At 30.8% G+C, this 21,931-nt stretch overlaps 1 protein-coding gene across 2 annotated transcripts in view; it reads left to right on the forward strand.

The window, feature by feature from the left end:
* LOC118185094 (mediator of RNA polymerase II transcription subunit 25-like) overlaps nt 1-21,931 on the forward strand; it is a 124,636-nt gene that overhangs the window by 90,933 nt on the left and 11,772 nt on the right. For both annotated transcript variants that reach the window (XM_035354900.2, XM_035354893.2), the window contains 8 exons: nt 338-434; nt 935-1,135; nt 2,891-3,413; nt 4,417-4,588; nt 7,124-7,297; nt 7,384-7,476; nt 12,650-12,856; nt 14,816-14,959. In XM_035354900.2, the coding sequence (XP_035210791.1) occupies nt 338-434; nt 935-1,135; nt 2,891-3,413; nt 4,417-4,588; nt 7,124-7,297; nt 7,384-7,476; nt 12,650-12,856; nt 14,816-14,959 (1,611 nt within the window). The remainder of the gene's footprint in view (nt 1-337; nt 435-934; nt 1,136-2,890; nt 3,414-4,416; nt 4,589-7,123; nt 7,298-7,383; nt 7,477-12,649; nt 12,857-14,815; nt 14,960-21,931) is intronic.

Genomic DNA, 21,931 nt, shown 5'->3' on the forward strand with positions numbered 1-21,931 from the left:
ATCATTAAATAGAGCTTACATAGACCTAAATTGCTTTAGCAGGTTAATAATCATACAACCCTTATCCCTGTCAAAATGAGAAAAAAAAATCAATTTATTTACATTATAATGTTGTTATAGATATGGCAAAGATGAATGTTATCTGTGTGCATGAGTTAAACGAATACTCAGAAAGATTATATGTTATACATGTGGGTATATTAATGATGGTATTTTATTGTCTTCAAGTTTTAAGGCTAAATATGTATTAATTTAGAAAGAAAAGACAAAATTTGGTATTGTGCATGCATATCGAAGTTACTAATTAAAAGCTGATATTGTATAACTCTTTTTTCAGCCCAATCCACCAAATGTAACAATTACCAATAAGGGACCTCCAACTCAACATACGGAAGGTATAAGACCTCCAAGAGGGCATTCACCTGTTCCTGCTTGTAAGTTGTGTTTTTTTTTTTTTTTTTTTTTTTTTTTTTTCCACATGTGCCATTTAATGAATTATGTGGCATGCCATAGATCATATTTATTGTCAGCACCACACTAAAACCACAAATCTGTTTCCAGAAAAATACTATTAAGAATTTGACGTTTTGGGGGAACATTAGGTTATGGCTGCTAAATAAATACTGATCTGTGTGCATCTCTTTCAGTACTGTATAAAATATCAAAAATTAATTTTGAAAATGCATGAACAGAAAAAATTCTGAAACAGCAAAAAAAGGAACATATTTCTGGTTTTCACATCTTATTTATAATATGTAATTTTAGAATATTTTTTAATTGATGTTAAATTTCAGATAAGAGATTTATGAATATGTATATAAATCTGTCTCTATAACATGAAGCAGACAATTAAATTTTGTATTAAATCTTCCTTTTTCCATTAAATAAGCAAAAGTAGAATTAAAGTTAAACATTTTTTATATGCTTGTTATAGGTGGCCCTCGTATGTCATGGAATCAGGCTGCTGCCCCATCATCTCCTGTATCTACATCTCCTACAACTAGTGTTCTGGCAAATCAGTTAAACATGGCCCCTAGTAATATGCCATTACGACATAATAATCCACAGCTTCAGTCAAATCAAGCAGTTTCAAGTATTGTGTCGCAGTCACAATCTACAATGAATCAAGCTCAAAGTCAGTTTCTGTGTTCCATTTTTGTAAAATACTTTACTCCCCCCAAACTAAATTTGTTCATTAAGAACTATGCATTTATGTGAAATATTTTTATGTATTTATAGCTGAAATTATCTACTATAAAAGACTGTAAAACTAATCAATATATAGCAAGAATGAAGCAAATTTTGCAAAATTATTGTTCATGCATGCCAATAATAGATTTATTCATTACATACAGTGGAAACTTAAGGTACGACCACCTCTATATATGAGAAATTCGAGATACGAGGAAAATATGAGTGAAATATTTATCTCTAAATAAAAGCATTGATTCGAGTAATGAGCCAAATTATTGGTATGCGTTTACTGATCTGGCTCGAATCTGAGAATCCCCTCGTCAGATCACTCAGTATTCTTTGATCTACGTGTTTGTGCGCTTGTGAGTTACTTGTTTTTAACATTTAAACTGATAACTAATTATTTTGCTATGCCTCCCAAGAAAATTGTTGGCTCAGATAGTGCTGCAAAGAAGGAAATTTAATGGTTTCACAGTTAACCGAAAGTAAGAAAGGAATCATAAATAAACATAAACATGGTGTAAATGTGACGGAATTGGGGAAGACTTATGTATGTTCAACATCAACAATCTGCACTATTCTGAACCAGAAGGAAGAAATTAAGAAACTTGATGTGGTCAAATGAGTTAATGTTACTTCCAAGCACCATCCAAAACTCCTAGAAAATGGTGACAAGCTGTTGTTTGTGAGGATTAACGAGAAGCAGTTAAAAGGCGATTCAGTGTCGGAAGCTATCATTTGCGATAAGGCTAAGAATCTGTATTTGGACCTTCTCAAAAAAATACCTGGTATTATTCACTAGTGTTATTTATTAGGAAAATTGATTTATATATTGATATTTTTAGGGGTCAAAATGGATTAACTGGATTTTCGTTATTTTCAATGGGGAAGTTTGTTTCTAGATACGAGAAATTCACTATACAAGCTCAATGCTGGAACAAATTAAACTCATATCTTGAGGTTCCACTGTAGATGTTATAGATGTTGTTATTAAAAGTTTTTATTCAGTATTATCAAAATCTAAAAAAATTAAATACAGTTTTGAAGGGAATGAAATTGTTGAATTTTTGTTTTAATCCTGTGTTTTATTTTTGATGAATAGGGCTAATATTATTAGAATTTTCATTTATTTAGTAATGTAATTATTTTATGTGTTGTTTTGTAAACCAGTAGCTTTCCCCCCCCCATGTGATATGATATTAAGTAAAATTTGGTGTTGATTTTGTGTTACTTGATCTTGTATTGTTTTTAAAGACAGCTTAAACCTAATTTAATGGTACTGATTTAACAATACCCTAATTTAATGGTTGTTTTCATTAGTCTGGCTATAAATCAAATTGAAAATTATCTTGTATTAAAGGCTTTTAAAGTAATCTTTTTCCTGTGTGTGTGTTCAAAATCTAAAAAAAGCTTAGTAACTGGTAAACATAAACTAAAATTTTAGATTTTAATAATATATAAATTTAAAATTCCATTAAGACAATATCTCAGTTTAACATAATTTTCAAATAGACTGTTGACAGTTGTTAAATCGAGATTGGTTTCCAGAGTGTGCAATAAATTTCATGAAGCAAAATGTTATTTTCAAACAATTTCATTATCCATTCTAATTTTATTCTTTGTTAAATGTAGTACAATTGTTTATGTAAGAAATATTTAATGGTTATTAACTGTATTTCTTTTATAAATTATTCAGGTGTTCTTAATCCAAATAATGCTCTTAGAGGAAATTTGCCCAACATTGGCCTTAGGTTAACTCAGAATACTTCACCTGGACCTGTTCCTTCTGCTGGCCCCAATGCACTGACTGTGCAATTAAATCAGCATCAGTCATTTAGCCAGAATTCTCAGCAGCCTCAACAACAATCTGCCAGCATGGCCAATTCCATGCCTTCATCTATTCAAACAAAACTTGGAAATGCCACAAGTGGAAATCAGCTCATATCTTCTCAGGGTCAAACTATAACAACTGCACCATCATCTAACATGCCATTACAATCAGGACCTGGGATCATGCCAATGTCTCAGGGTACTTCACAGCAAAGTCAGCCATCTACTAACCCCACAGTTGCCACAAAAGATAGGCGTACTATATGGCAGGGGATTCTTGAATTTCACGAGAAATCCGTGCCGCCACAGTCACAGGCTCAGGCTCAAAGAGTGTCTCACTCTTTATCCTGCACTTTCTCTTCTGTGGTGACTAATGGGGAGTCAGATGTGTAAGTACTATATAAAGTCACACACACACATTATTTAATGCTTCAAATTTTATTATTGTTTTTAATTTCCCAATATAATTTTTTATATATTATAAATCTTTTATAAATGGAGCTATTAAGTTAGTCATAAAATAGCTTTTGTCATATAATTTAATAAGTAAATGAATGATTATCTAATATTAACAATGTTTTTATTGAAAGATAGTCTACACAAAATCATTGTTTGAATAATTTCCCACCTCTCTCCTATCATTTTTAATACCATTTATTTAAATATATGTAGCATAACTACTTTCTTGAATTGGGTAGATGTATAAATTTTGCTTTTTATATCTGCATAGTATGATTTAAAATGGATTTTATTTGCATGTTGTATATACGAGCCAATAAACCAATGAAATGAATCTTTGCTATTTTTTAAATGGAAATTTGCTTGAGCTTTATTATTATTATTAAATGGCATTATAATTATCTGAATTTTAAAAATACATTACATATCTTAAGTTAATTGTAATTATGGTTTAAGTTAATTGTAATTGTGATTTAGACATTCTTATACAGTGGTAGCTATGTGTGTAGTTTAATAATTAAATATGTTTTAGCTGCCTATGGGTTTTTGCCCACAGATTTCCTGCATCTGAAATGATATTTGTGTTAAATATATTTGTAATATTCTTTTTTCTTTTGTACAATTTGGATGCACGCAATGTATATAAAAACTTAAAACCAGAGAGGATTTACATTTATTTCTTTGGGTGCAATTCTGCTACTATTTTAATGATTATATCTATGTGTTCTTGATATTTAAGCTTTTAGTCAATGTGGCTATCTGAGAGTTGTTTTTTTTTTTTTCCCTGCTCCCCTAATTATTTAAAAGTATCTCGCAAATAAATCATGCTGACTAAAAGGTTAAATATTTTATGGAATTTGTAAGGCGTTTTTAAAGATAAATGTTGAAACTAATCATCCTTAAGCCAGTAACTAAAACATATTTTAATTTTAGCAATGCAGACAAGTGGCCTAACAGACTGATGTTGCAGTTGATACCAAGACAGCTTATTGTTGTTGCAAACTTATTCAACCCATTGAAAACTGCTGCTCGACATGTACTTATTCATTTTAATCAAGAATCTGAAGCCCTTTCAAAATTATGCAAAACTATGAGTTCTGGTCTTGTGAGTAAATTATATATTTTTAATGGGTAACATAGTTTATGTCAGACAAATAATATGCATAATTATATTAATGTACATTTATGTTCTGTAAATTTAAAGTTTTTGTTCTAAGTTATTCCAAGTTAAATGGAATATGTTATATGGAAAATACTTAACATAACAGAAAAATTATATATGGAAAATAATTAACAAAACAGAAAAATTATATAAATAAAGAAAATTTCTGTATGTTAATGTTTTAATCTCTTTCATTTGAATAAAGCTGTCTGAATTTCAAATAAAGTTTTTTTGCATGAGTACGATACAAAATAGAGAGTTAACAGAAGGTGGATTATAAAGCAATAAAAAAGTAATGCTTTTAATGTTTACACTTGGAATGACTTATTATTTGCATAATTGTTTTTCTAATTACATTCAGATTCTAATTAACAAGTCATCCAACATTAATAATAAAATTTCTGACCTCAGGGTATAATAACATTGACATACAACTATGCAATGAAATACAAAAGTTGTGTACAGTGAAACTTCAGATTACAATTATGTCTTACAATAAACATATTGGATGACATATGCTTCCTTAGATTATTAGTGTTCAAATTGGCAACAAATGATTTTTTTAAGGTTTGTTATGTAATTTTTGAGGTAGATGAAGAACTAACACTCAAGGACCTCTAGAAACATTTTAATATTTTCTGCTGCTTAGTTGTCTATAACAAAAATTGGCAGGATCATAAATTTAGGCTGGGAAAAATTATGACCAGATTATATTGCAGGCAGTGATTTTAATGGCTTTAACACTTAGCACTTCTTGCTAACTATAATAAGCAAATGTCTTTAAGCAAAGCCATGATAAGTTAATATTGAAAATGTGAATGAATTAATAGAGTACCATAGTAATGAGCTTAACGAGAAGGAACCGAAATAATTTAAGAACAAAAGGCTATTGTAGTCGAATATCTTCAGAGGAAAAAAGAAAAGAGGATCTTAGGTCTTTGATACAAAAAAATTGGGGCAACATGCAAAAGTTTTCATGTAAAAATAACACCTTGATAAAACAGCAAAGAGTTACTGCATAAGAATTTTCAGTAACATTACCATGCCTTATTTATAAACATTTTAAAATGTAGACAGCAACAAATCATGTTGGAAAACTTTTGAATAAAATGGAGGCACAGTGAATCTCAAAACAAAGTCAAGTGATACTAAGAGATGAATAAAGGAAGATGCCTCGGAAAGACTGTTATCTTATGATGTTATGGAAGGAGACTTCTCATATAAAGTATATCTTCTTTCTCACTACATCCCATTCTTCTCTGTAGTGGTACAGCAAAATTAAGTTTCAATCTGTTTTAACTGTTTAGTTTATTGTATTTATTTATTTATTTCCCTTAAATTTAATGGTTTTCTTTTGTTGTTGTTTATGAATTTGTGCACGAAATTCTAATCAGTATCCGAGATCCAGGAATGCATTAATCCATTTTACATTATTTGCTAAGGAGAAAGGAGTTTCATCTTATAAATGTTTCAGTTAATGATCGATCTTTAGGAAAAAAGTACTTTTGTATATTGAAGTTCTATTATACTTATATCAGCATGTGAATTACAGTAAGGTGCATAATTGAGCGGTATTTATGTATTAAATTGAACAATATAATTTGTAAATATTTATTTTATGCAATAAATTGTGTAAGAAAAATCTGATGTAAGAATCCACTTTTTTAGTAAGTATTAAATATTGTTTCATATTTGTTGGGAACTTTTAAAATCTTTGGAAAGAGCAATTGCAAATGTGATTTATATTTCTAGTACTTATTAGCGTGAGATCCATTGCTTGCTGTAATATTCATATAATGTCTAAAAAAAATTGTTAGATATACGATCTGAAAATTATGACACTACGAGATATTTCATTTTTTGACATTATCTTTCTCAGTTCTCTGATAGTAGCTAGGTCATATTCAGTTCTGTTTTGCAAGAGTACTCCAATTTTTTACAGTCAATTACTGATAATTTTTTATATTTTTATGTTTCACGAATCTGAAGAAATTTCTTGCATTAAAAACAGTGAATTTAGTTCTTAATTTTAATTCCAAACTTTTTGTATTCCTCTGACTAAGGATTCTGTACTTTAAGTATTGAATTATTCCAGAACTCGCAGGTTATAATTTGCTTTCAAATGTGGTAAAGGAAGAAATAGAAAAGTCCTTTTCTATGCCATTAGTTGAAAAAAGAATGATTTCTATGCACTTGTGACCAAATTTCATGTGTACTTTAAAAATGGTTGCTAAATAAGTTTACTGTTTTGGAAGAAATTCTAAATTCAAAAAAAATTTGAACTTGTTGATAGTTTTTTAAATTGTAGTAAAATATTTGTTAAATTTGCAATTTGAGAAAAAATTATTGAATTTGGTTACGCTACTTAGTTTTTCTCAGTTACTGAGTAGAGCATCTGTTCTGGTAAATTACTTTCTTCTTGTTATTTTTAAAGCTAAATGTTTCATTGCTAAGATATTTAAATATTTTTTCTTCTAGGTGGGTTGTATCCAATTTCCACCAACTTGCGATATTCGCATCATGGTAGTCATTTACATGCAAGACAAGCGTATTTACATGGGCTTTATTGCCAATGATCAAGATGGATTTTTTAATAGTATACGACAGATGTATGAAAATCAACGTAAGCAGCAACAGCAAAAACAACAAAGGGTATATAAAATAATACTCAACCCAGATACATTTAATTATTTATTTTAATAAATTATATATTTTTATAGTTCTTTTTTCTTTTAAAGATGCAGCAGCAACAGTTAGGAAATGTTACTTCATCTGACAATATAGGTCTCCAGTCAACAAATACACCAAATCAAAATATGATGATTACACAGGTATGTAAATATTTCATGTATAAAATAATTTGACTTTTAAAAGTAAATAAATTAAAATAATAAACTACCATAAATTTTACTTAATAATTCTATGTATTTTCTTTATTGAAATTGAATTCCAGAACATTAATTGTAATCAGAAATTGCTTATCAGCTGCCTTCAACTAAGCATAATTTGATTTACAGACTTCAATATGTCTGCAGTTTTGTTAATTGTCAGTACCTTTTTATATTGCTTTTCTTCCACAAAGAAATGAAGTTTAAATTGCTTTGTTTAGATATTGTTTTAATTAATTTGATTATTTTGCCGAGATCTTATCTGCATAGAATAGCAATACCTTTTGGAACTTGCAGTTTGCCTGGCCATATGATAATTTTCACATAGTTATGCCTTGTTGATGCAACATAGTGCAGAACATAGGAAGCTTAAGTCATAGACATTTTTAATGTAAAAAGTTTATGAGTGTGTTCTAAACCTTTTGCCTGCCTTTAATGGCTGGAGCTTCAAGCTCTTTGAATGCCACCCAGTGCAGTCTTTGTAAGCCCTAAATTTTGCTGTTCATTGCCACCGTAAATTAAAAATATTTCACCTCCTCTGAATACTAAAAGTTTTGCCATTCCTAAATTTTGCTGCCTATTGTTTTTCTAAATTCTAAAAATGTTGCTGCATAGTGTAACCTCGGTGGTTGCACCAGCTATGGCACCAACTCTTGTGATATGAAGTATCATCTTTTACTTTCATGTATTCCAGTTACACACAAAATTGTGCATCATTTCCAATTATAAATAAGCTGACGAACAAAGCCACTTCCTAAGAGGATTAAATCATAGCTTGTATTTGCCGTAGTAGAGTATTAAGAGTTATGGGAATGCTTTCTCCTTTTAAATTTTTTAATATGGCATTAAAAAGCAAAGATTGTTTGCTATGTATCTTGGGTACTTTCCGATTTGTACAACCCTCCAGTTTTTAAATGCTACCAAGTATAACAATAAATTGCCAACAACTGTTGTCATTTCTGTAAGATGATTACTATGTGCGATGTTGCTTATTTTGTGATGTAATTTCAATAAATCTTGTTTTGTTCACCATTATCTATGATTTCATATACACAAACAACAGTCCATTAATTAGTTTATTTGTCACAAAAAAAGCTGATGGGAAGCTTTGTAGTAATATGTTCCTCTCCTCCAAAAATACAGTTGTACCTTGAGATACAAGTGTCCAACATATGAGTTTTTTAGATACGAGCTGTCACTAGGGCAAGTTTTGGGGCTGAGTTATGAGTCAAAATGTGAGATACGAGCTAGCATCGGTGATGTCTCAGCAGTTGGCATGCACAAAATTTGTGAATCTGACTCAGCAATCAGATTTGCATAACGGCAGAAGAAAAGAAAATACCGTCCATGAAAGATAGTTTGACTCTGTTCAAACTCTCGCACTGTATGCAAATGGCGGCTATGTGGAGGGCAAACCCAAAGACAAGAGACACCAGGCAATTTTTTTCTGGAGTGGATGAACTTGGTCTCCTGCCATTAAAAAATACCTTGAGGTCAATGACTTACCCATGCAAGCCCTTCTTGTCCTTGACAGTGCTGCTTGCCATCCACCAAACCTTGAGGACGACATCCTCAAGAAGTTCATCTTAATAAAGATTCTCTACCTTCCACTCAACACTACTCGTATTCTAAAACCCATAGTCCAACAGCTGATCTCCATTTTAAAGGAATATTTTACAAAACAAATGTTTAATCACATCTTTGAGGTTATGGAAAACACAAACCTTCGAGAGTTTTGGAAGGACCACTGTAACATTGTTATATATCTCAAAATTATTGATGTGGCCTGAAGGAGACTTTAGAAAAGAATTTAGACTTTAGAGAAGAATTTAAATCTAAGAAGTGTTAGATGAGGTTGTGTATCTTGGAAAGTTTATGGGCCTGGAAGTGAATGAGGGAGATATCAAAGAGCTTTCACCGCACTATCTGTAAAACTGACGACATAGTAGTTGATGGAATTACAGATGCAGCAGCAAATGGAATTTCAGCAAGAGATTGCAGAGGAGCCAGAAGTAGAGGAGGATATCTTTTTAAGTGAGATAAGGGATGTGTTGGCAATATGAGAAAAAGTTTCGGACTTTGTTAAAAGGGAACACCCTGAAAAGATTGCAACTGGTCATACAGCGATGCTATTTAATGACACTTGTCTAACTCAGTTCAGAAACATTCTAAAAGAGGAGGGGAACAAAGCTTTGTAGACTTTCTTCTGAAATATCCTTCGAATGAAAGTCACAAAAACATAGCAAAAAAGAACTTCTGAAGAAGAAAAGCAAAAATAAGTGGGGAAAATTTAATATGTATGTCATATGCTAATCTAATATAGTATATGTATCTAATAATTTAGGTTATAATAACATGTCAAATAATGTTTATTGGAGAAGTCAAACAGAGAGAATCAGTGTAATACAGTCAAAAGTCATTAATTCGGACACCCATAATCCGGAATGATCTATAATCCGGATCTCAAAGCTACAAGCTTTCTGCGCATGCGTCGCGTTGATGCATGCGCATAGGCATTTACGCATGCGCATAAGACCTTTACGGCTGCGAATATGCGTGTGCGCATGCGCGTTTAATGTATAACAGAAGGTATAGCCTAAGATAAAATTATCTAATTCAGTTAATGTTGCAGATTGCGTTGTTCCTTAATCTTCGAATTGGATCCGGCTTATTATTTTTTGCAGACTGTTAGAGCAATTTTATAAAAGTAAGCTTGAACTTTCGATTATGTCAAATAGAATTTCCGATATATATTTACTAATATGTAAAGAATCTATAAAGCGAAAGTATGTTTCGAAGTCCATTAAACAGAAAGTGGAATTGCTGCAAAAAATGGATAAAGGCATATCTTTTGATTATCTAATCATTCCGAAATATGTTTATCAATTTCACGCTGCTCTGCGGGGGGGAGGGAAACGACACGGCGCGCAATGAATTGGAAGTTGATCTGTCAGCTCTATCCTTATCTTCAGGGCAGATGTTTTTATTTTATTTGGCTTATAATTCCTTACTAAATGTAGTATTTCATCTCGATGTACTCCGTCTTTGATATGATTTAAATCGAGTTCCTCGTCATTATAATTCGCTTCCGATAGTGAAGAAAGTGACACAGAGGTTATTGAAAACGAAAAAATTTCGATTGACAAATTAGTCGGTATTCTCGACACAGCAATCATACGACTTGAACAGCGGAACTTTGTAACTAAACAAGAAATTATGTCTGTTTAATAGAATTAAAGAGAAAGTATAATCACATGAAACGAAGCAACTTAAACAATTTACATTGAAAGAAATGTTTAATAAAGTAAACAAATAAATATTAAGCTTTTTCTTTTTGTAAATATTGATACACTTTAGATCATAATTGTTCTTTATTTCATAAATTACGGTTTCACATTTTTATTTTTATAATTTCTGCATGCCATCTTACCAGATTTAAACTGATGACGTATAATCCGGAAAAATCGTTAATCCGGAATCGCCGAAGTCCCGACAAGTCCGGATTAACGACTTTTGACTGTATTTATAAATTTTGCATGACTAGTTTCGATGGTTTAAATACAGAACCATCTGTCTAAGTGCAAATGACACTGCATGATTTTTTCCCTCGATTTTCAAATTGTAAAATATAGGAAGACATGCAGGTGTGTGTATATATATATATATATATATATATATTATATATGTATATTCTCTCTTAAATTATATATATATATATGCTTTATCTTTTAAATTAATTGAAACAAATTGAAGTCAACTAAGGAAACATATGTTTTAATATTTAATAACTTATTTAGTTTATGCTTTTGTTGAATATAGTTAAATTATATACTGTGTTATTTAATGTGTAATGGTTGGGTTATTAAAATAAGTAATATTTTCAATTATGTTAAACTTAAAGACATGTAATTCACTTCTGAAAATGACATTTATATATCATAATTTGGATAGATTTTAGCAATAAGATCATTTCATCATATACTGTATTAACTCTTTGCACTCTAACAACTTTTAACGTATTGAAATAATTGATTTGAATGGTGATCATTGACCAATCCAAGCAGCTCAATGATCCCTAGCGCTTTTTCGATTGCTAACACACTTAAGTGAATATCATCTTACTACACAATAGTCTAAAGTTTTAATTATTACCATTTTTTTAACACACACTTATTAATCTGAAGACTTTTCTTCGTGTTTTCACAGATTTTTTTCAAGAGCTCATTGTGTGGCAGATTAACACATAAACTATATTAAAATTGCAGAAGTTTGTTTCTTTGTTCAAATTTATCTTCTTTCCATGAAGTTTTTTCTCCAGCATCATGAAATTTTAAACAAAAGTAGAATCTTAAGACCATGTATTTAAATTCAAACTTTTTGCAGACTTCATTACACACTATTATGTCATGAACATAAGCTGGGAGGAATTGGGCTTAATTTATGGAATTAACAATCAAGGAAATAAGTCATATGCTTTCACTGCAACAAAAAGACCATTCCAATGAGCTGAATTCAAAACAATGACCAGTGGATTGCTTCTGTGTATTTCCCTACAACCCAGTGCTCTGCCAACTGAGCTTAACTGTTTCATTTTATAAAATTCATCTGAAATACTTCCAAATACAATTTTTTTTTTTTTTTTTTTTTTTTTTTTTTTTTTTTTTCCCCTCCTTTCAGAGCTCTAAACAATTTGTGGTAATTGTGGTTTGTATTTTTATGCTGCACCGAGATTGATTTCAAGTTCACTTAAAATATATAAAATTATTTTCCTCTTGTCATTATGTATAAAATAAAGAATTATAATAGTGAGATTAATTAAATGTATGTTTAATATTTAGATAATATAAATATAGAGAAGTTTCTCAGGGTAAGCATTTTCTTAAGACAGTTGTCTCTGAAAGTAACCACCATTTCCAAGAAACAATTGGATAATGGTGTTGACATTATCATTTGCTCAAAATTAACCATTAAAAAAAAAAAGAACTGTGAGTAGTCATTTAAAGGCTGTTACATTGTACAGCTAATGTCTTATATTAAATGGAGTAAAAGTTAATGTGCTAGATAATTGATAATTGTAAACAAATTAATTTTTTTATTCTTTTTATTTGTTTTACAGCCTGCATCTGGTAATATGAATGCAAGCAACAATCAAATTAATCCACGAATGCCAATTAATCAACAGCAAGTAGCACAGAATACTCCAGCTCCTGCACAAGCTCCTAATGCAGGAATGGTTCATTCAACAACTATGAACCAACAGCAACCATCACTTTCTCAGGCTGCCAGGTTGTCTCAGTTAGAAGCTGCTAGGCAGCAGAATTTGGTAAGAATTATATGAATCCATTGATTAGAAATGTAATAAAAAGTAAGTGCCAGTAAAAATGAATTATAGTTCCTAGTGGATAAACTAAAATATTTAAAAGCATTGTGTGTAAATTTGAGATTACTGTCATAAAATGTAGCCTGCTTCAGAAAGATTACGTGATTGAAAAGTTTGTTCATAGGAATTCAGGAAATGAATCAAGTTAAGTAGCATTTTAGGTTAAACAGCAGTTCTCGTGGCAGCTGATAATAAAAATTTTGTATAGGCTATAATAAACCTACACAAAAATTTTATTTTCCGTGGGTTATGTTAGAGTAGATATTTGAATATGGTAAAGTGTGGATGTCTATCTACCTGTAAAACAAGATGTCCTCGTGGAGGACATTCTGAGGAAAACTGACTCGTATTGACATTACACATGGAGAAAACCATGCAGCCAGCCTGTTCACTTGGGTTCAAAATCAAACCAAGTTGAACTACCAATATTCAGTCGTTTTAGTTACTTCACCATTGGCATGACTCTGTTTTCTGTGGGACCTGTACGAAGTTATATTAGAACGTTTCTTATTTAAGAATATAATTTTTATCTTTCTTAGTAAAGATATTTTGGAGAGATGGTAGTTCTGAAAAATCTACTTTGAATTGAGCTGTCGTAATTACGTGAAGTAAACTGCTTATCCTGGTGGAAAGAAAATTAAAATATTTTAAGGGCTGTATATAATTGAATTTCATTAAATATAAAATGTTGAGTTTTACCATTTCTATACCAGGAACTTTAAAACCCAAGTTATATTATTATGTTGTTACAAACACTGAAATAATTGTCATATTGATGTTCAGCTTAATCCCAGTGTAGTTCAATACGTTAGTGCTTAGCAAGTACATAGTTACTGCAGAAAAAAGAATTTTTCTTGTGAGTACAAGCTACATCGCCATTTACACTTGTTATTTCATAATTTTGTCCCACTCAAAAATGTATCCAGCTCTCATGCCCAGTTACAAAATATTATAGCAGTTGTCTGTTATCGGTTTCATACTGATGGAGAAGTTTCTAGCAAACATCAATATATTGATTAAAGAAAGCTGTTTCTTTTATTTCAGGTGTAAAATGTTTACAAATGATTTGGAGGACTTTTTATAAAATGTAGTAAAGTGCTGATATATGCAGCAGTGATTTCACGTTCTTAATTACAATGTAGCATTTTTCTCATATCATATTCTTCACTGCTTTGAAGAAATTTCTTCACATGTGTAACACTGATATATATATCACACATACACTCCTTTACTCAGCTTAAAAGTCCTTACCCGCCTTTTATTTTTGCAATTGTTGGTTGTAGTCATATACTTTTCCAATTACAGGTGATGCTTGTCTTTCGCACATTTTAAAAAATTGAATTTTTTAAAGATTTTTGTCTGCAATGAAAAACATTTGCTTGTTTGTCAACCATTTCTGGCTCACTAACTCCATTTTGCATCCCCCCAAACATCAGGCATTTATCGAAAAAATAATTTCGTTATTTCTGGGTCTTTTGCTCAAGATTTCTGATTAATAAACCAGCCATTTTATCTTTTTATCAAAAATGAAGGTTTGTAACATTTAAAATGTTAGATATATAAATATAGCATACAAGCATAAATACCATGTTAGTTTAAAAAAATGTTTTTTTCAGAAAGATTATAAATCAACTAATCTGTTAAATATATATATATATATATATATATAGTCCTTTTCATTTATGTTCAATTCCACAACATTAAGTCTGGGTTTTTGTAGAAGAATTTTCAGCCCTTATAAAATAAAATCTATTGAGGGTAAATCATTTGATCTTTATACATAAATTAATTGATACTCGATGGACAATTTTTATTATTGAGATATAATTATAATTTTAACTGAATTATTTTATTTTAATGCTTTTATATAAAGATTGCATATGTTTTCATGATATCTTGCAGTTAAAAATTCAGCAGTTGCAGCAAACTTTAGAAGCAGCTCAACAAAAAGAATTGCAATATAAAGCTGCTCAAGAACAGCAACAGCAACAACAGCAGCAGCAGCAACAGCAACAGATGATTGAGCGGCAGAATACGATAAGACATGTATGTGGGATTTTTTTTTCCTAATATATCCTTCATTTAATAAGATGTAAACTTTGAATTTATATTTTATGTATTGATGTGACAAAGAGTATCCCAACAGATCATAAAATATGAAAGGAATTTATTACCTGAATTTTAATTTTTTTTTAATGCAATAAAACAATTTACACACTGCTATTCTCTGAAGTCACCTGCCAGTGCAATTGTTCACTTGTTCCAGTGCGAGGAAGTTCCATAATTGCCAGAAGAATAAAGTTCTTTGATTCCATTTGACATTCTTACACAGCATCAATAACCTAAACATCGTACTTGAATGGCCCCACTGCATACTTGTTTATTTCGATTCTGGTATGAAGTATCTGTATTAGTATGGCTGGGATATTGTGCATTGTGCAATGTGTTCGGCTCATGAAACAAAGCCAAATGGGCACCTGACAATAATATATGATAATATGGTAGGAGTAAGTAGTGTATTCAAATGTGTATACGTTTGCCCAGTGAGTCATTTAACTCATTGCAAAAAGAGCATGAAAATTCTTGTTTATATTTTAGCATCCCTTGTAATATATTTGTTATGTAGGTGATTTCATAATAGCTTAAAAATATTTGCACCAGTGATGTATGCTGTGCAACTGTTAAAAAAAAAAACTGCAATATAATATAAAAAGTAAAATAACACCTCTCCTTTGCAGAAAAACATTAGCATATCTGAAAGTTAGTTAGATTATGATAGAACTTCAAATATTGAAGCTAATTATGACCATTAGCCTGTTTGGATATTCAAAAGTTCTCGATAATTATGTTACCCTACTAAATACCACAATGCAAATGAGGAAATTTTTTTTCTCCTTTACAGTACACTGGTAGAAAAAATTAAAGGAACAACAGTTAAAAAAAAAAAAAAAAAAGTGTAACTGAAATGATTTTGCAGCTAAGAGCATAGAATTTGCACAAGATCTTTATTATGTTCAGTTTATCTTCAGAATGCAGAATTTTCAATTTCTGCAAAAAATAAATTTAAATAAAGTAGGATAGGGAAACATTCATTTAATAACTTTTTAAAGATGCATAGAAAAAATTAAGGTGTGTACTCACTTGTGACTGAAGTGCAAGCTTTCCAGTAATTTTCCATGCTGCATTGTCCAGCAGTTTCTGGGATAACAAAGTGTAGTCATTATTAGCACCCTGAAGCTTCTGGAGGATGCTAGGTCGGAGCTGAAGTGATGCAAATCAACATCCTAGTGCATCCCTTACTTAATCTGTTGGATTAAAATCCAGAGAACATGTGGGCCACTTCATTCTCTGGATTCCTCTGCCCTCAAGAAAACTGGTCGCTGATGCAGCATAAGGATGAGCATTATGATCCATAAGGAGGAATTTATTACCTGTTGCATTCCTAAACAGCTTGCTAAGAATCTAAACCTTTTCTCTGTGTGTTTCCGGTTTCATAGCTGCTCTGATAAAAATGCAGTCTCCAGTCTGTGGTTGTCCAGTCATGATGATCTCTGCTCCATTGCAGTCCAGGTTAATGGGAGATGCAAACCATTGTGTTCCTTATATAGTGCTCTCTTTTATGCAGCCTGTCATTTATAGTATGCCTGCATAATCAAGGTCTTGTAGCTGGAGCAAAAAATTCGTTCTGCATGGGAGAAACTCATGATAATGATATTTATAGCTAACAGCGTACTGTAATTGAAATTAAGTCATATATTATTTGTAACAGTATGGGGGTGTAATCCATTGAAACAGTTTGCCTTTAATATCCATTTTGAAATTTTCGTAAGTTTTAAAAGTTTCTGCATGATTTTTGGATTACCTTGTACAAATAGGTGGTCACTCTTGCATGATCTATGTAATGACGAGTATCACAACATACAAGTATGTGAAGCAGTGCAAAAATTTAGATGAATTTCTGAATTAAAAGGAAAATAAAATATCAAGGCTCTTAGTTACTGGTGATCTACAGGTTGAATGTCATTGGATGTCAATTCATGACACCAGTGTGGCTTGAGAGAACAGATTTATTTAAATGAATTTTAATAATAAAATAACACTAGTGCCTGTCAAAGTTGTTGGTCACTGATCTGGGGCAAGGCAGCAAATTTAGACAAATTCTTAAAATTCAGTAAAATAAAAAGACATGGTTCACCATAAATGAAAGATACTGTTGGTAATTTAACCTGTAGTTACTGATGGTTTTTAATAAGTCCATTGACCTTAGGTGATAAATGCATTTCAGTTTGTAGTGCAGGGCAATGCAACAGTGATGCTATGATAATCTTATCAAAGCAAGTGAAAGATAAATAGTTGATAGAATACCTATAACAATCCAGAAGTATTGGATATCTTCTCTTAAGGGTATTTCTAATATACTGCCCTCTTAATAGTGCTAGGAATTTCATTAAGCCTATATGTATTGTAGTATTAGCAAGTGCATCTACAAAACAGGAGCTATATTTGTTACTACATTGTCGTTATAGATGCGTATATACAGTACAAAGTCCGTAATCCTGACTCGGACTTCGGCAATTCCGGATTAGGGTTTTTTTCCGGATTATAGATCATCAATTTAAATCTGGTAAGATGGCATGCAGAAATTATACATTTAAAAATATTAAACCGTAATTTATGAAATAAAGAGCAATTAATTAAGCATTTCTTTCAGTGCAAGTTGTTTAAGTTGCTTTGTTTTTTGTACTAATACTTTCTCTTTAATTCTGTAGATAGACATAATCTCTTGTTTAGTTACATTGTTGAAGTCCTGTCACTGTTGTGTTGAGAATTCGGACTAACTCGCCAATTGAAATTTTTTCATTTTCAATAACCTCTCTGTCACTTTCTTCACTATAGCGGTATTTTCTGGATCTAGAACCATAGTACAGATTTCGCCGTCCGTTAATTGATTGATAATTGGGGCATTGTCGTCGCAATGAAAAACTTCTGTTATATCATCTTCATTTATTACCACTTCTCCACATTTCTTTATAAATTTTATAATCAATAAAATTTAAAATTGCTGCTTTTTCATATCTGAAAACAGGATTTATACAAAATGTAAATACTTTTGGAAGTTTGTAGTAAAAAACAAAACAAAGTCTATTTTTCATCATTCCGTTCCTCATTTGTTGTTTCTTTGATATTTATAATAGTATCTGTATTCAATAGTTAGAAGGCATAATAATTTACTACATTACCTATTCCTGCATTTTTCTAAAATTTCTTTTCCTTTTGCCTTCTAACAAAATCATGGGGCAAAATCTGTGAAAGGATTTATCATTCTGTAAATTTAAAAAATCAATGCTGTACAAAAGTGCTGTAAATGTCATGATACTGAATGCAGGTGTAATTTTTCGAAGCACTAGTACAGAAGTCCAATACCTGGAATAATTTATTATCTGGACCTTTTGTATTTTTTTCCTTTCTTTTTTTTCAGATGGTGTGGAAATGGATATTGATACTCAAGCAAAAACAAGTGTACCATAAATCAATTTTTATTTTAATTAGCTGGTAGGTTTTTTTTAGCCCAAAGGGGCAATTTGCCCAGAAGGGCTATTAATTTCATTTTGGCATTTTGCATTGATTCACTATGAATGGTGAATCACTTTTTAAATTGTTGCCACCAAATATTAGAGCCCTGTATTATAATTTAAAAAATTAAATAATGAAGAATCTACATGAATGTATGTATGTTTCTCACATTGTGATAAAACAACGGTACCTAGAGCCATCAAATTTTGAGTAACATACATCTCCACCCGAATATGGGAATCTCTAAGCCCACATTTGGAATTTGTTTTATTATGTATTTCATATTTTATAAAGCAGTTATGAGTTTTTGATTAAGAAACTCAACGATTTCAAAGCGAACAATGGCAACACTGTATGGGGGGGGACATTTTTATCTCCAGCGTATGAGACTGCGTATAGGAAATAAAATCTGAAAGCTTTCAGCATTTTTTAAAGATATATATAATTTTATCTTATTTATTTATTTTGACTGAAAAACATTATTCACAATAGTATTGAATCATCTTGCATTTTGTTTCAGCTTTAAATAGTTGCTAGCTATTGAGTTCCTTTTTCAGCATCTTGCCTTTTAAAGCATTTATCTAGGCCTGTATGCAGTAAATGAAATTGAAAGACCAGTGTCTGTTTCAAGTGAAATGTTGCACATACCAATTTCATTTTATTGATGTAGCATTTAGTAAAAGATAACATTTCCTTTTTTCTTTTCCCTCAGCCAGTGTATATTGGAATTTTGCATGCACTAAATTACAGATATAAAGTAGCCTTTAAAAAATATAAAGAGCAGTAAGGCCATTCTGAAATATTTTTATATAAAATCTGCTGTGTGGAGTATTGCAGTGATATATGAGAGGATAATTCTGCAAACATCTTTTTTAAATACTTGCAAACTAATATAGGCTTGTGGTGCTGATTTTTAAAAGGTGCAAATTAAGTTATTCACACAAGTGAAAATTAAATAAAGATACATACACCTTTTATTTATATTGGGTGCTAGCCATACTGATTGCCAAAGGCACTGAAATACTGGGTGTTATAGTCAAAGTACCATATTTCATGAGGATGACAACCATGAATTTGAAGGTTTGGGGATATCACAAATAAAATGCAAAAACTTTTCATTAAATAGAATAGCTGAAGAAATGCTAAATGAAGATGATGTAACTTCTTTGTCTGCAGTAACAACAATGAGTCATCAATCAGTTAACGAATGGCAAAATCTGTGGAAAGGCTAAAAGACAAAAAGTATCTCCATTTCAGCATTGAGTGACATTTTGATTTTCATGAAGTTCTTGTTCAAATGCAGTCATTTTTTATGGAGCATAATGTTTTCTTGAAGAAAGAGGGTAGCCACTTGTTCATCTGTTGGCAAATTCGAGGTCATAAAAATCCATTTCTATATATAAAACTATGATTAAATGAAAAAAGGGGTTACCTCAGGAAATATGCCAAATAAAAAAAGCACCAAGTGGCTTTAACAAAAAGAAACATAATTTTTAGACTAATGGAATGTGTGAAATACTTAAATGAAGATGATATAGTACAAGTATTCATTGTGATGGCTATACCTAAATTATGATTCAACAGGCACAAAAACCCATAGTGTGATTTTAAATCTGGAAAATATCATCACCTATTGTAAAGAACATGACAAAGGAGTTGTTTAAAATGCAAAGATTTTAATTGACTTTTAAATGGGATTTCTTTGCGTTGTAATTATAGGACTTGAACAATAAATCTTTTTAAGTAAAAAAGAAATTACATCTCTCTATAAAATTAAAGAGAAAGTATTAATCTCTCAAAAGGAAATTGCTTAACCAACTTATGTTAGAAGAAAATTTTAATGAAACAAAACAAATGTTAACATTGAGGTTTTCTTTACTATAAATTATAGTTCCCTTATGATTATAAATGCTGTATTTTTTCACAAAGTCTTTCATATTTTTAATTTTATTATTGGTACATGCAGTGTTATTCCTAGGATTTTTTTTTTTTTTTTTTTTTTTTTTTTTTTTTTTTTTTTTGGAAGAGTAAAAATACTCCTTGACTTTTTTAGAAGGAGTGAAATATGGAAATAGCATAAACTACATATACGGAGACAAATTTTCTATAAAAAAACACTTTTTTAATGGACAAAATGAAATAGAAAAAAAGGGAGGATGCTATTTCGGTTTTTGATAATGTTAAGTATTAGTAGAAAATATTAAACGTTATAAATAAAAGAATTTATTTTACATTAAATGTTCTAAATGAAATATTTATTTAATATTACTAATTTAATATCCTTTTCCTCTGATTTTTCCACAGTGTTACAGCTGATTTCCTTACAATATCAAAACTCTTTCAAAATTAAAAGTTACAAAAAACATTTATCCTTGGTTACATTACAGTTTTAATCTCTTTTTTCCCTGATTTCCTTACAATATCACAGCTCTTTCAAAATTAAAATTTCCAAGGAAAAACATTACAATTCTAATCTCCTTTTCCTCTGATTTTTCCACAAGGTTACTGCTCTTTCAAAATTAAAATCACCAAAAACATTTCCCCTTTTTTCTTTGAAATCTGGGCTTTGCTCAGATATTCTCCTTAAACTATCCAGTTGTTTTTCCTCCAATCTATTTCTCCTATTTGATTTGATACTAGTTTGAGTAGAAAACCCTCTTTCACAAACAGCCGTTGACAAAGGTATAGTCATAACTATTTGTACCAGGGCTGTAAATCCTGGATATAAGAGTTCAACATCTAAACTTGGTGAGAACAACAAATTGGCAAACTATTTAAATTTGAATTCTCTGTAGCGTGCATAAAAACACTCTACTTCAAAATGCTCTTGCTTTAACTCTTCTGCTGAAATACCCAAGTGGAATCTGGCCTATCATAATTTTTAATAACATTATCTAGGGACTCCAATCTTGATGATTCTGTTGTTGTTACACAAGAGGGTTTCAACAAAAAATCTAAATCCTGCAAAGGATGCAGTGCACTCAAAAAAGCATTTTAGCATTCTGAAATAATTTAAAGATTTAGTAGAAACCGATAATTTAATATCTTGAACTCGATGATACCCATTATTAAGAGCAGACTCTAGAATTTCCTTTAGATGAGTGCCATGACCTTCCTCTTTTTTCATTTTCTTCATGCAATTAATAGTTGATTCTAGAATGTTAACCAACATAGAGAAGTCCACATCATTGCACTGAAAAATTCTACTGACTTCGTTCATAATCAGTAACACATCTCTCAAAAATAACAAGGTGGCTGCAAATGAAAATTGTGAGCATTGTTTAAGTAGTCCTGAGCCCTTTTCCATGGGATTCCTTGCTTTTCTGTTTGCAATTATGTCTGTCAGGGCAAGGATCACAGCATCATAATTGATATGACATGCATCAATTGCATTCCCAAGTAACAACCACCGAACAGCATTTATGTCTTTGAGAGTTATGTTTG

Source organism: Stegodyphus dumicola, chromosome 8 (genome assembly GCF_044657685.1).
Source record: "Stegodyphus dumicola isolate Sdum_Otavi_A_Nest chromosome 8, ASM4465768v1".
NCBI classification, from domain to species: Eukaryota; Metazoa; Arthropoda; class Arachnida; order Araneae; family Eresidae; genus Stegodyphus; species Stegodyphus dumicola.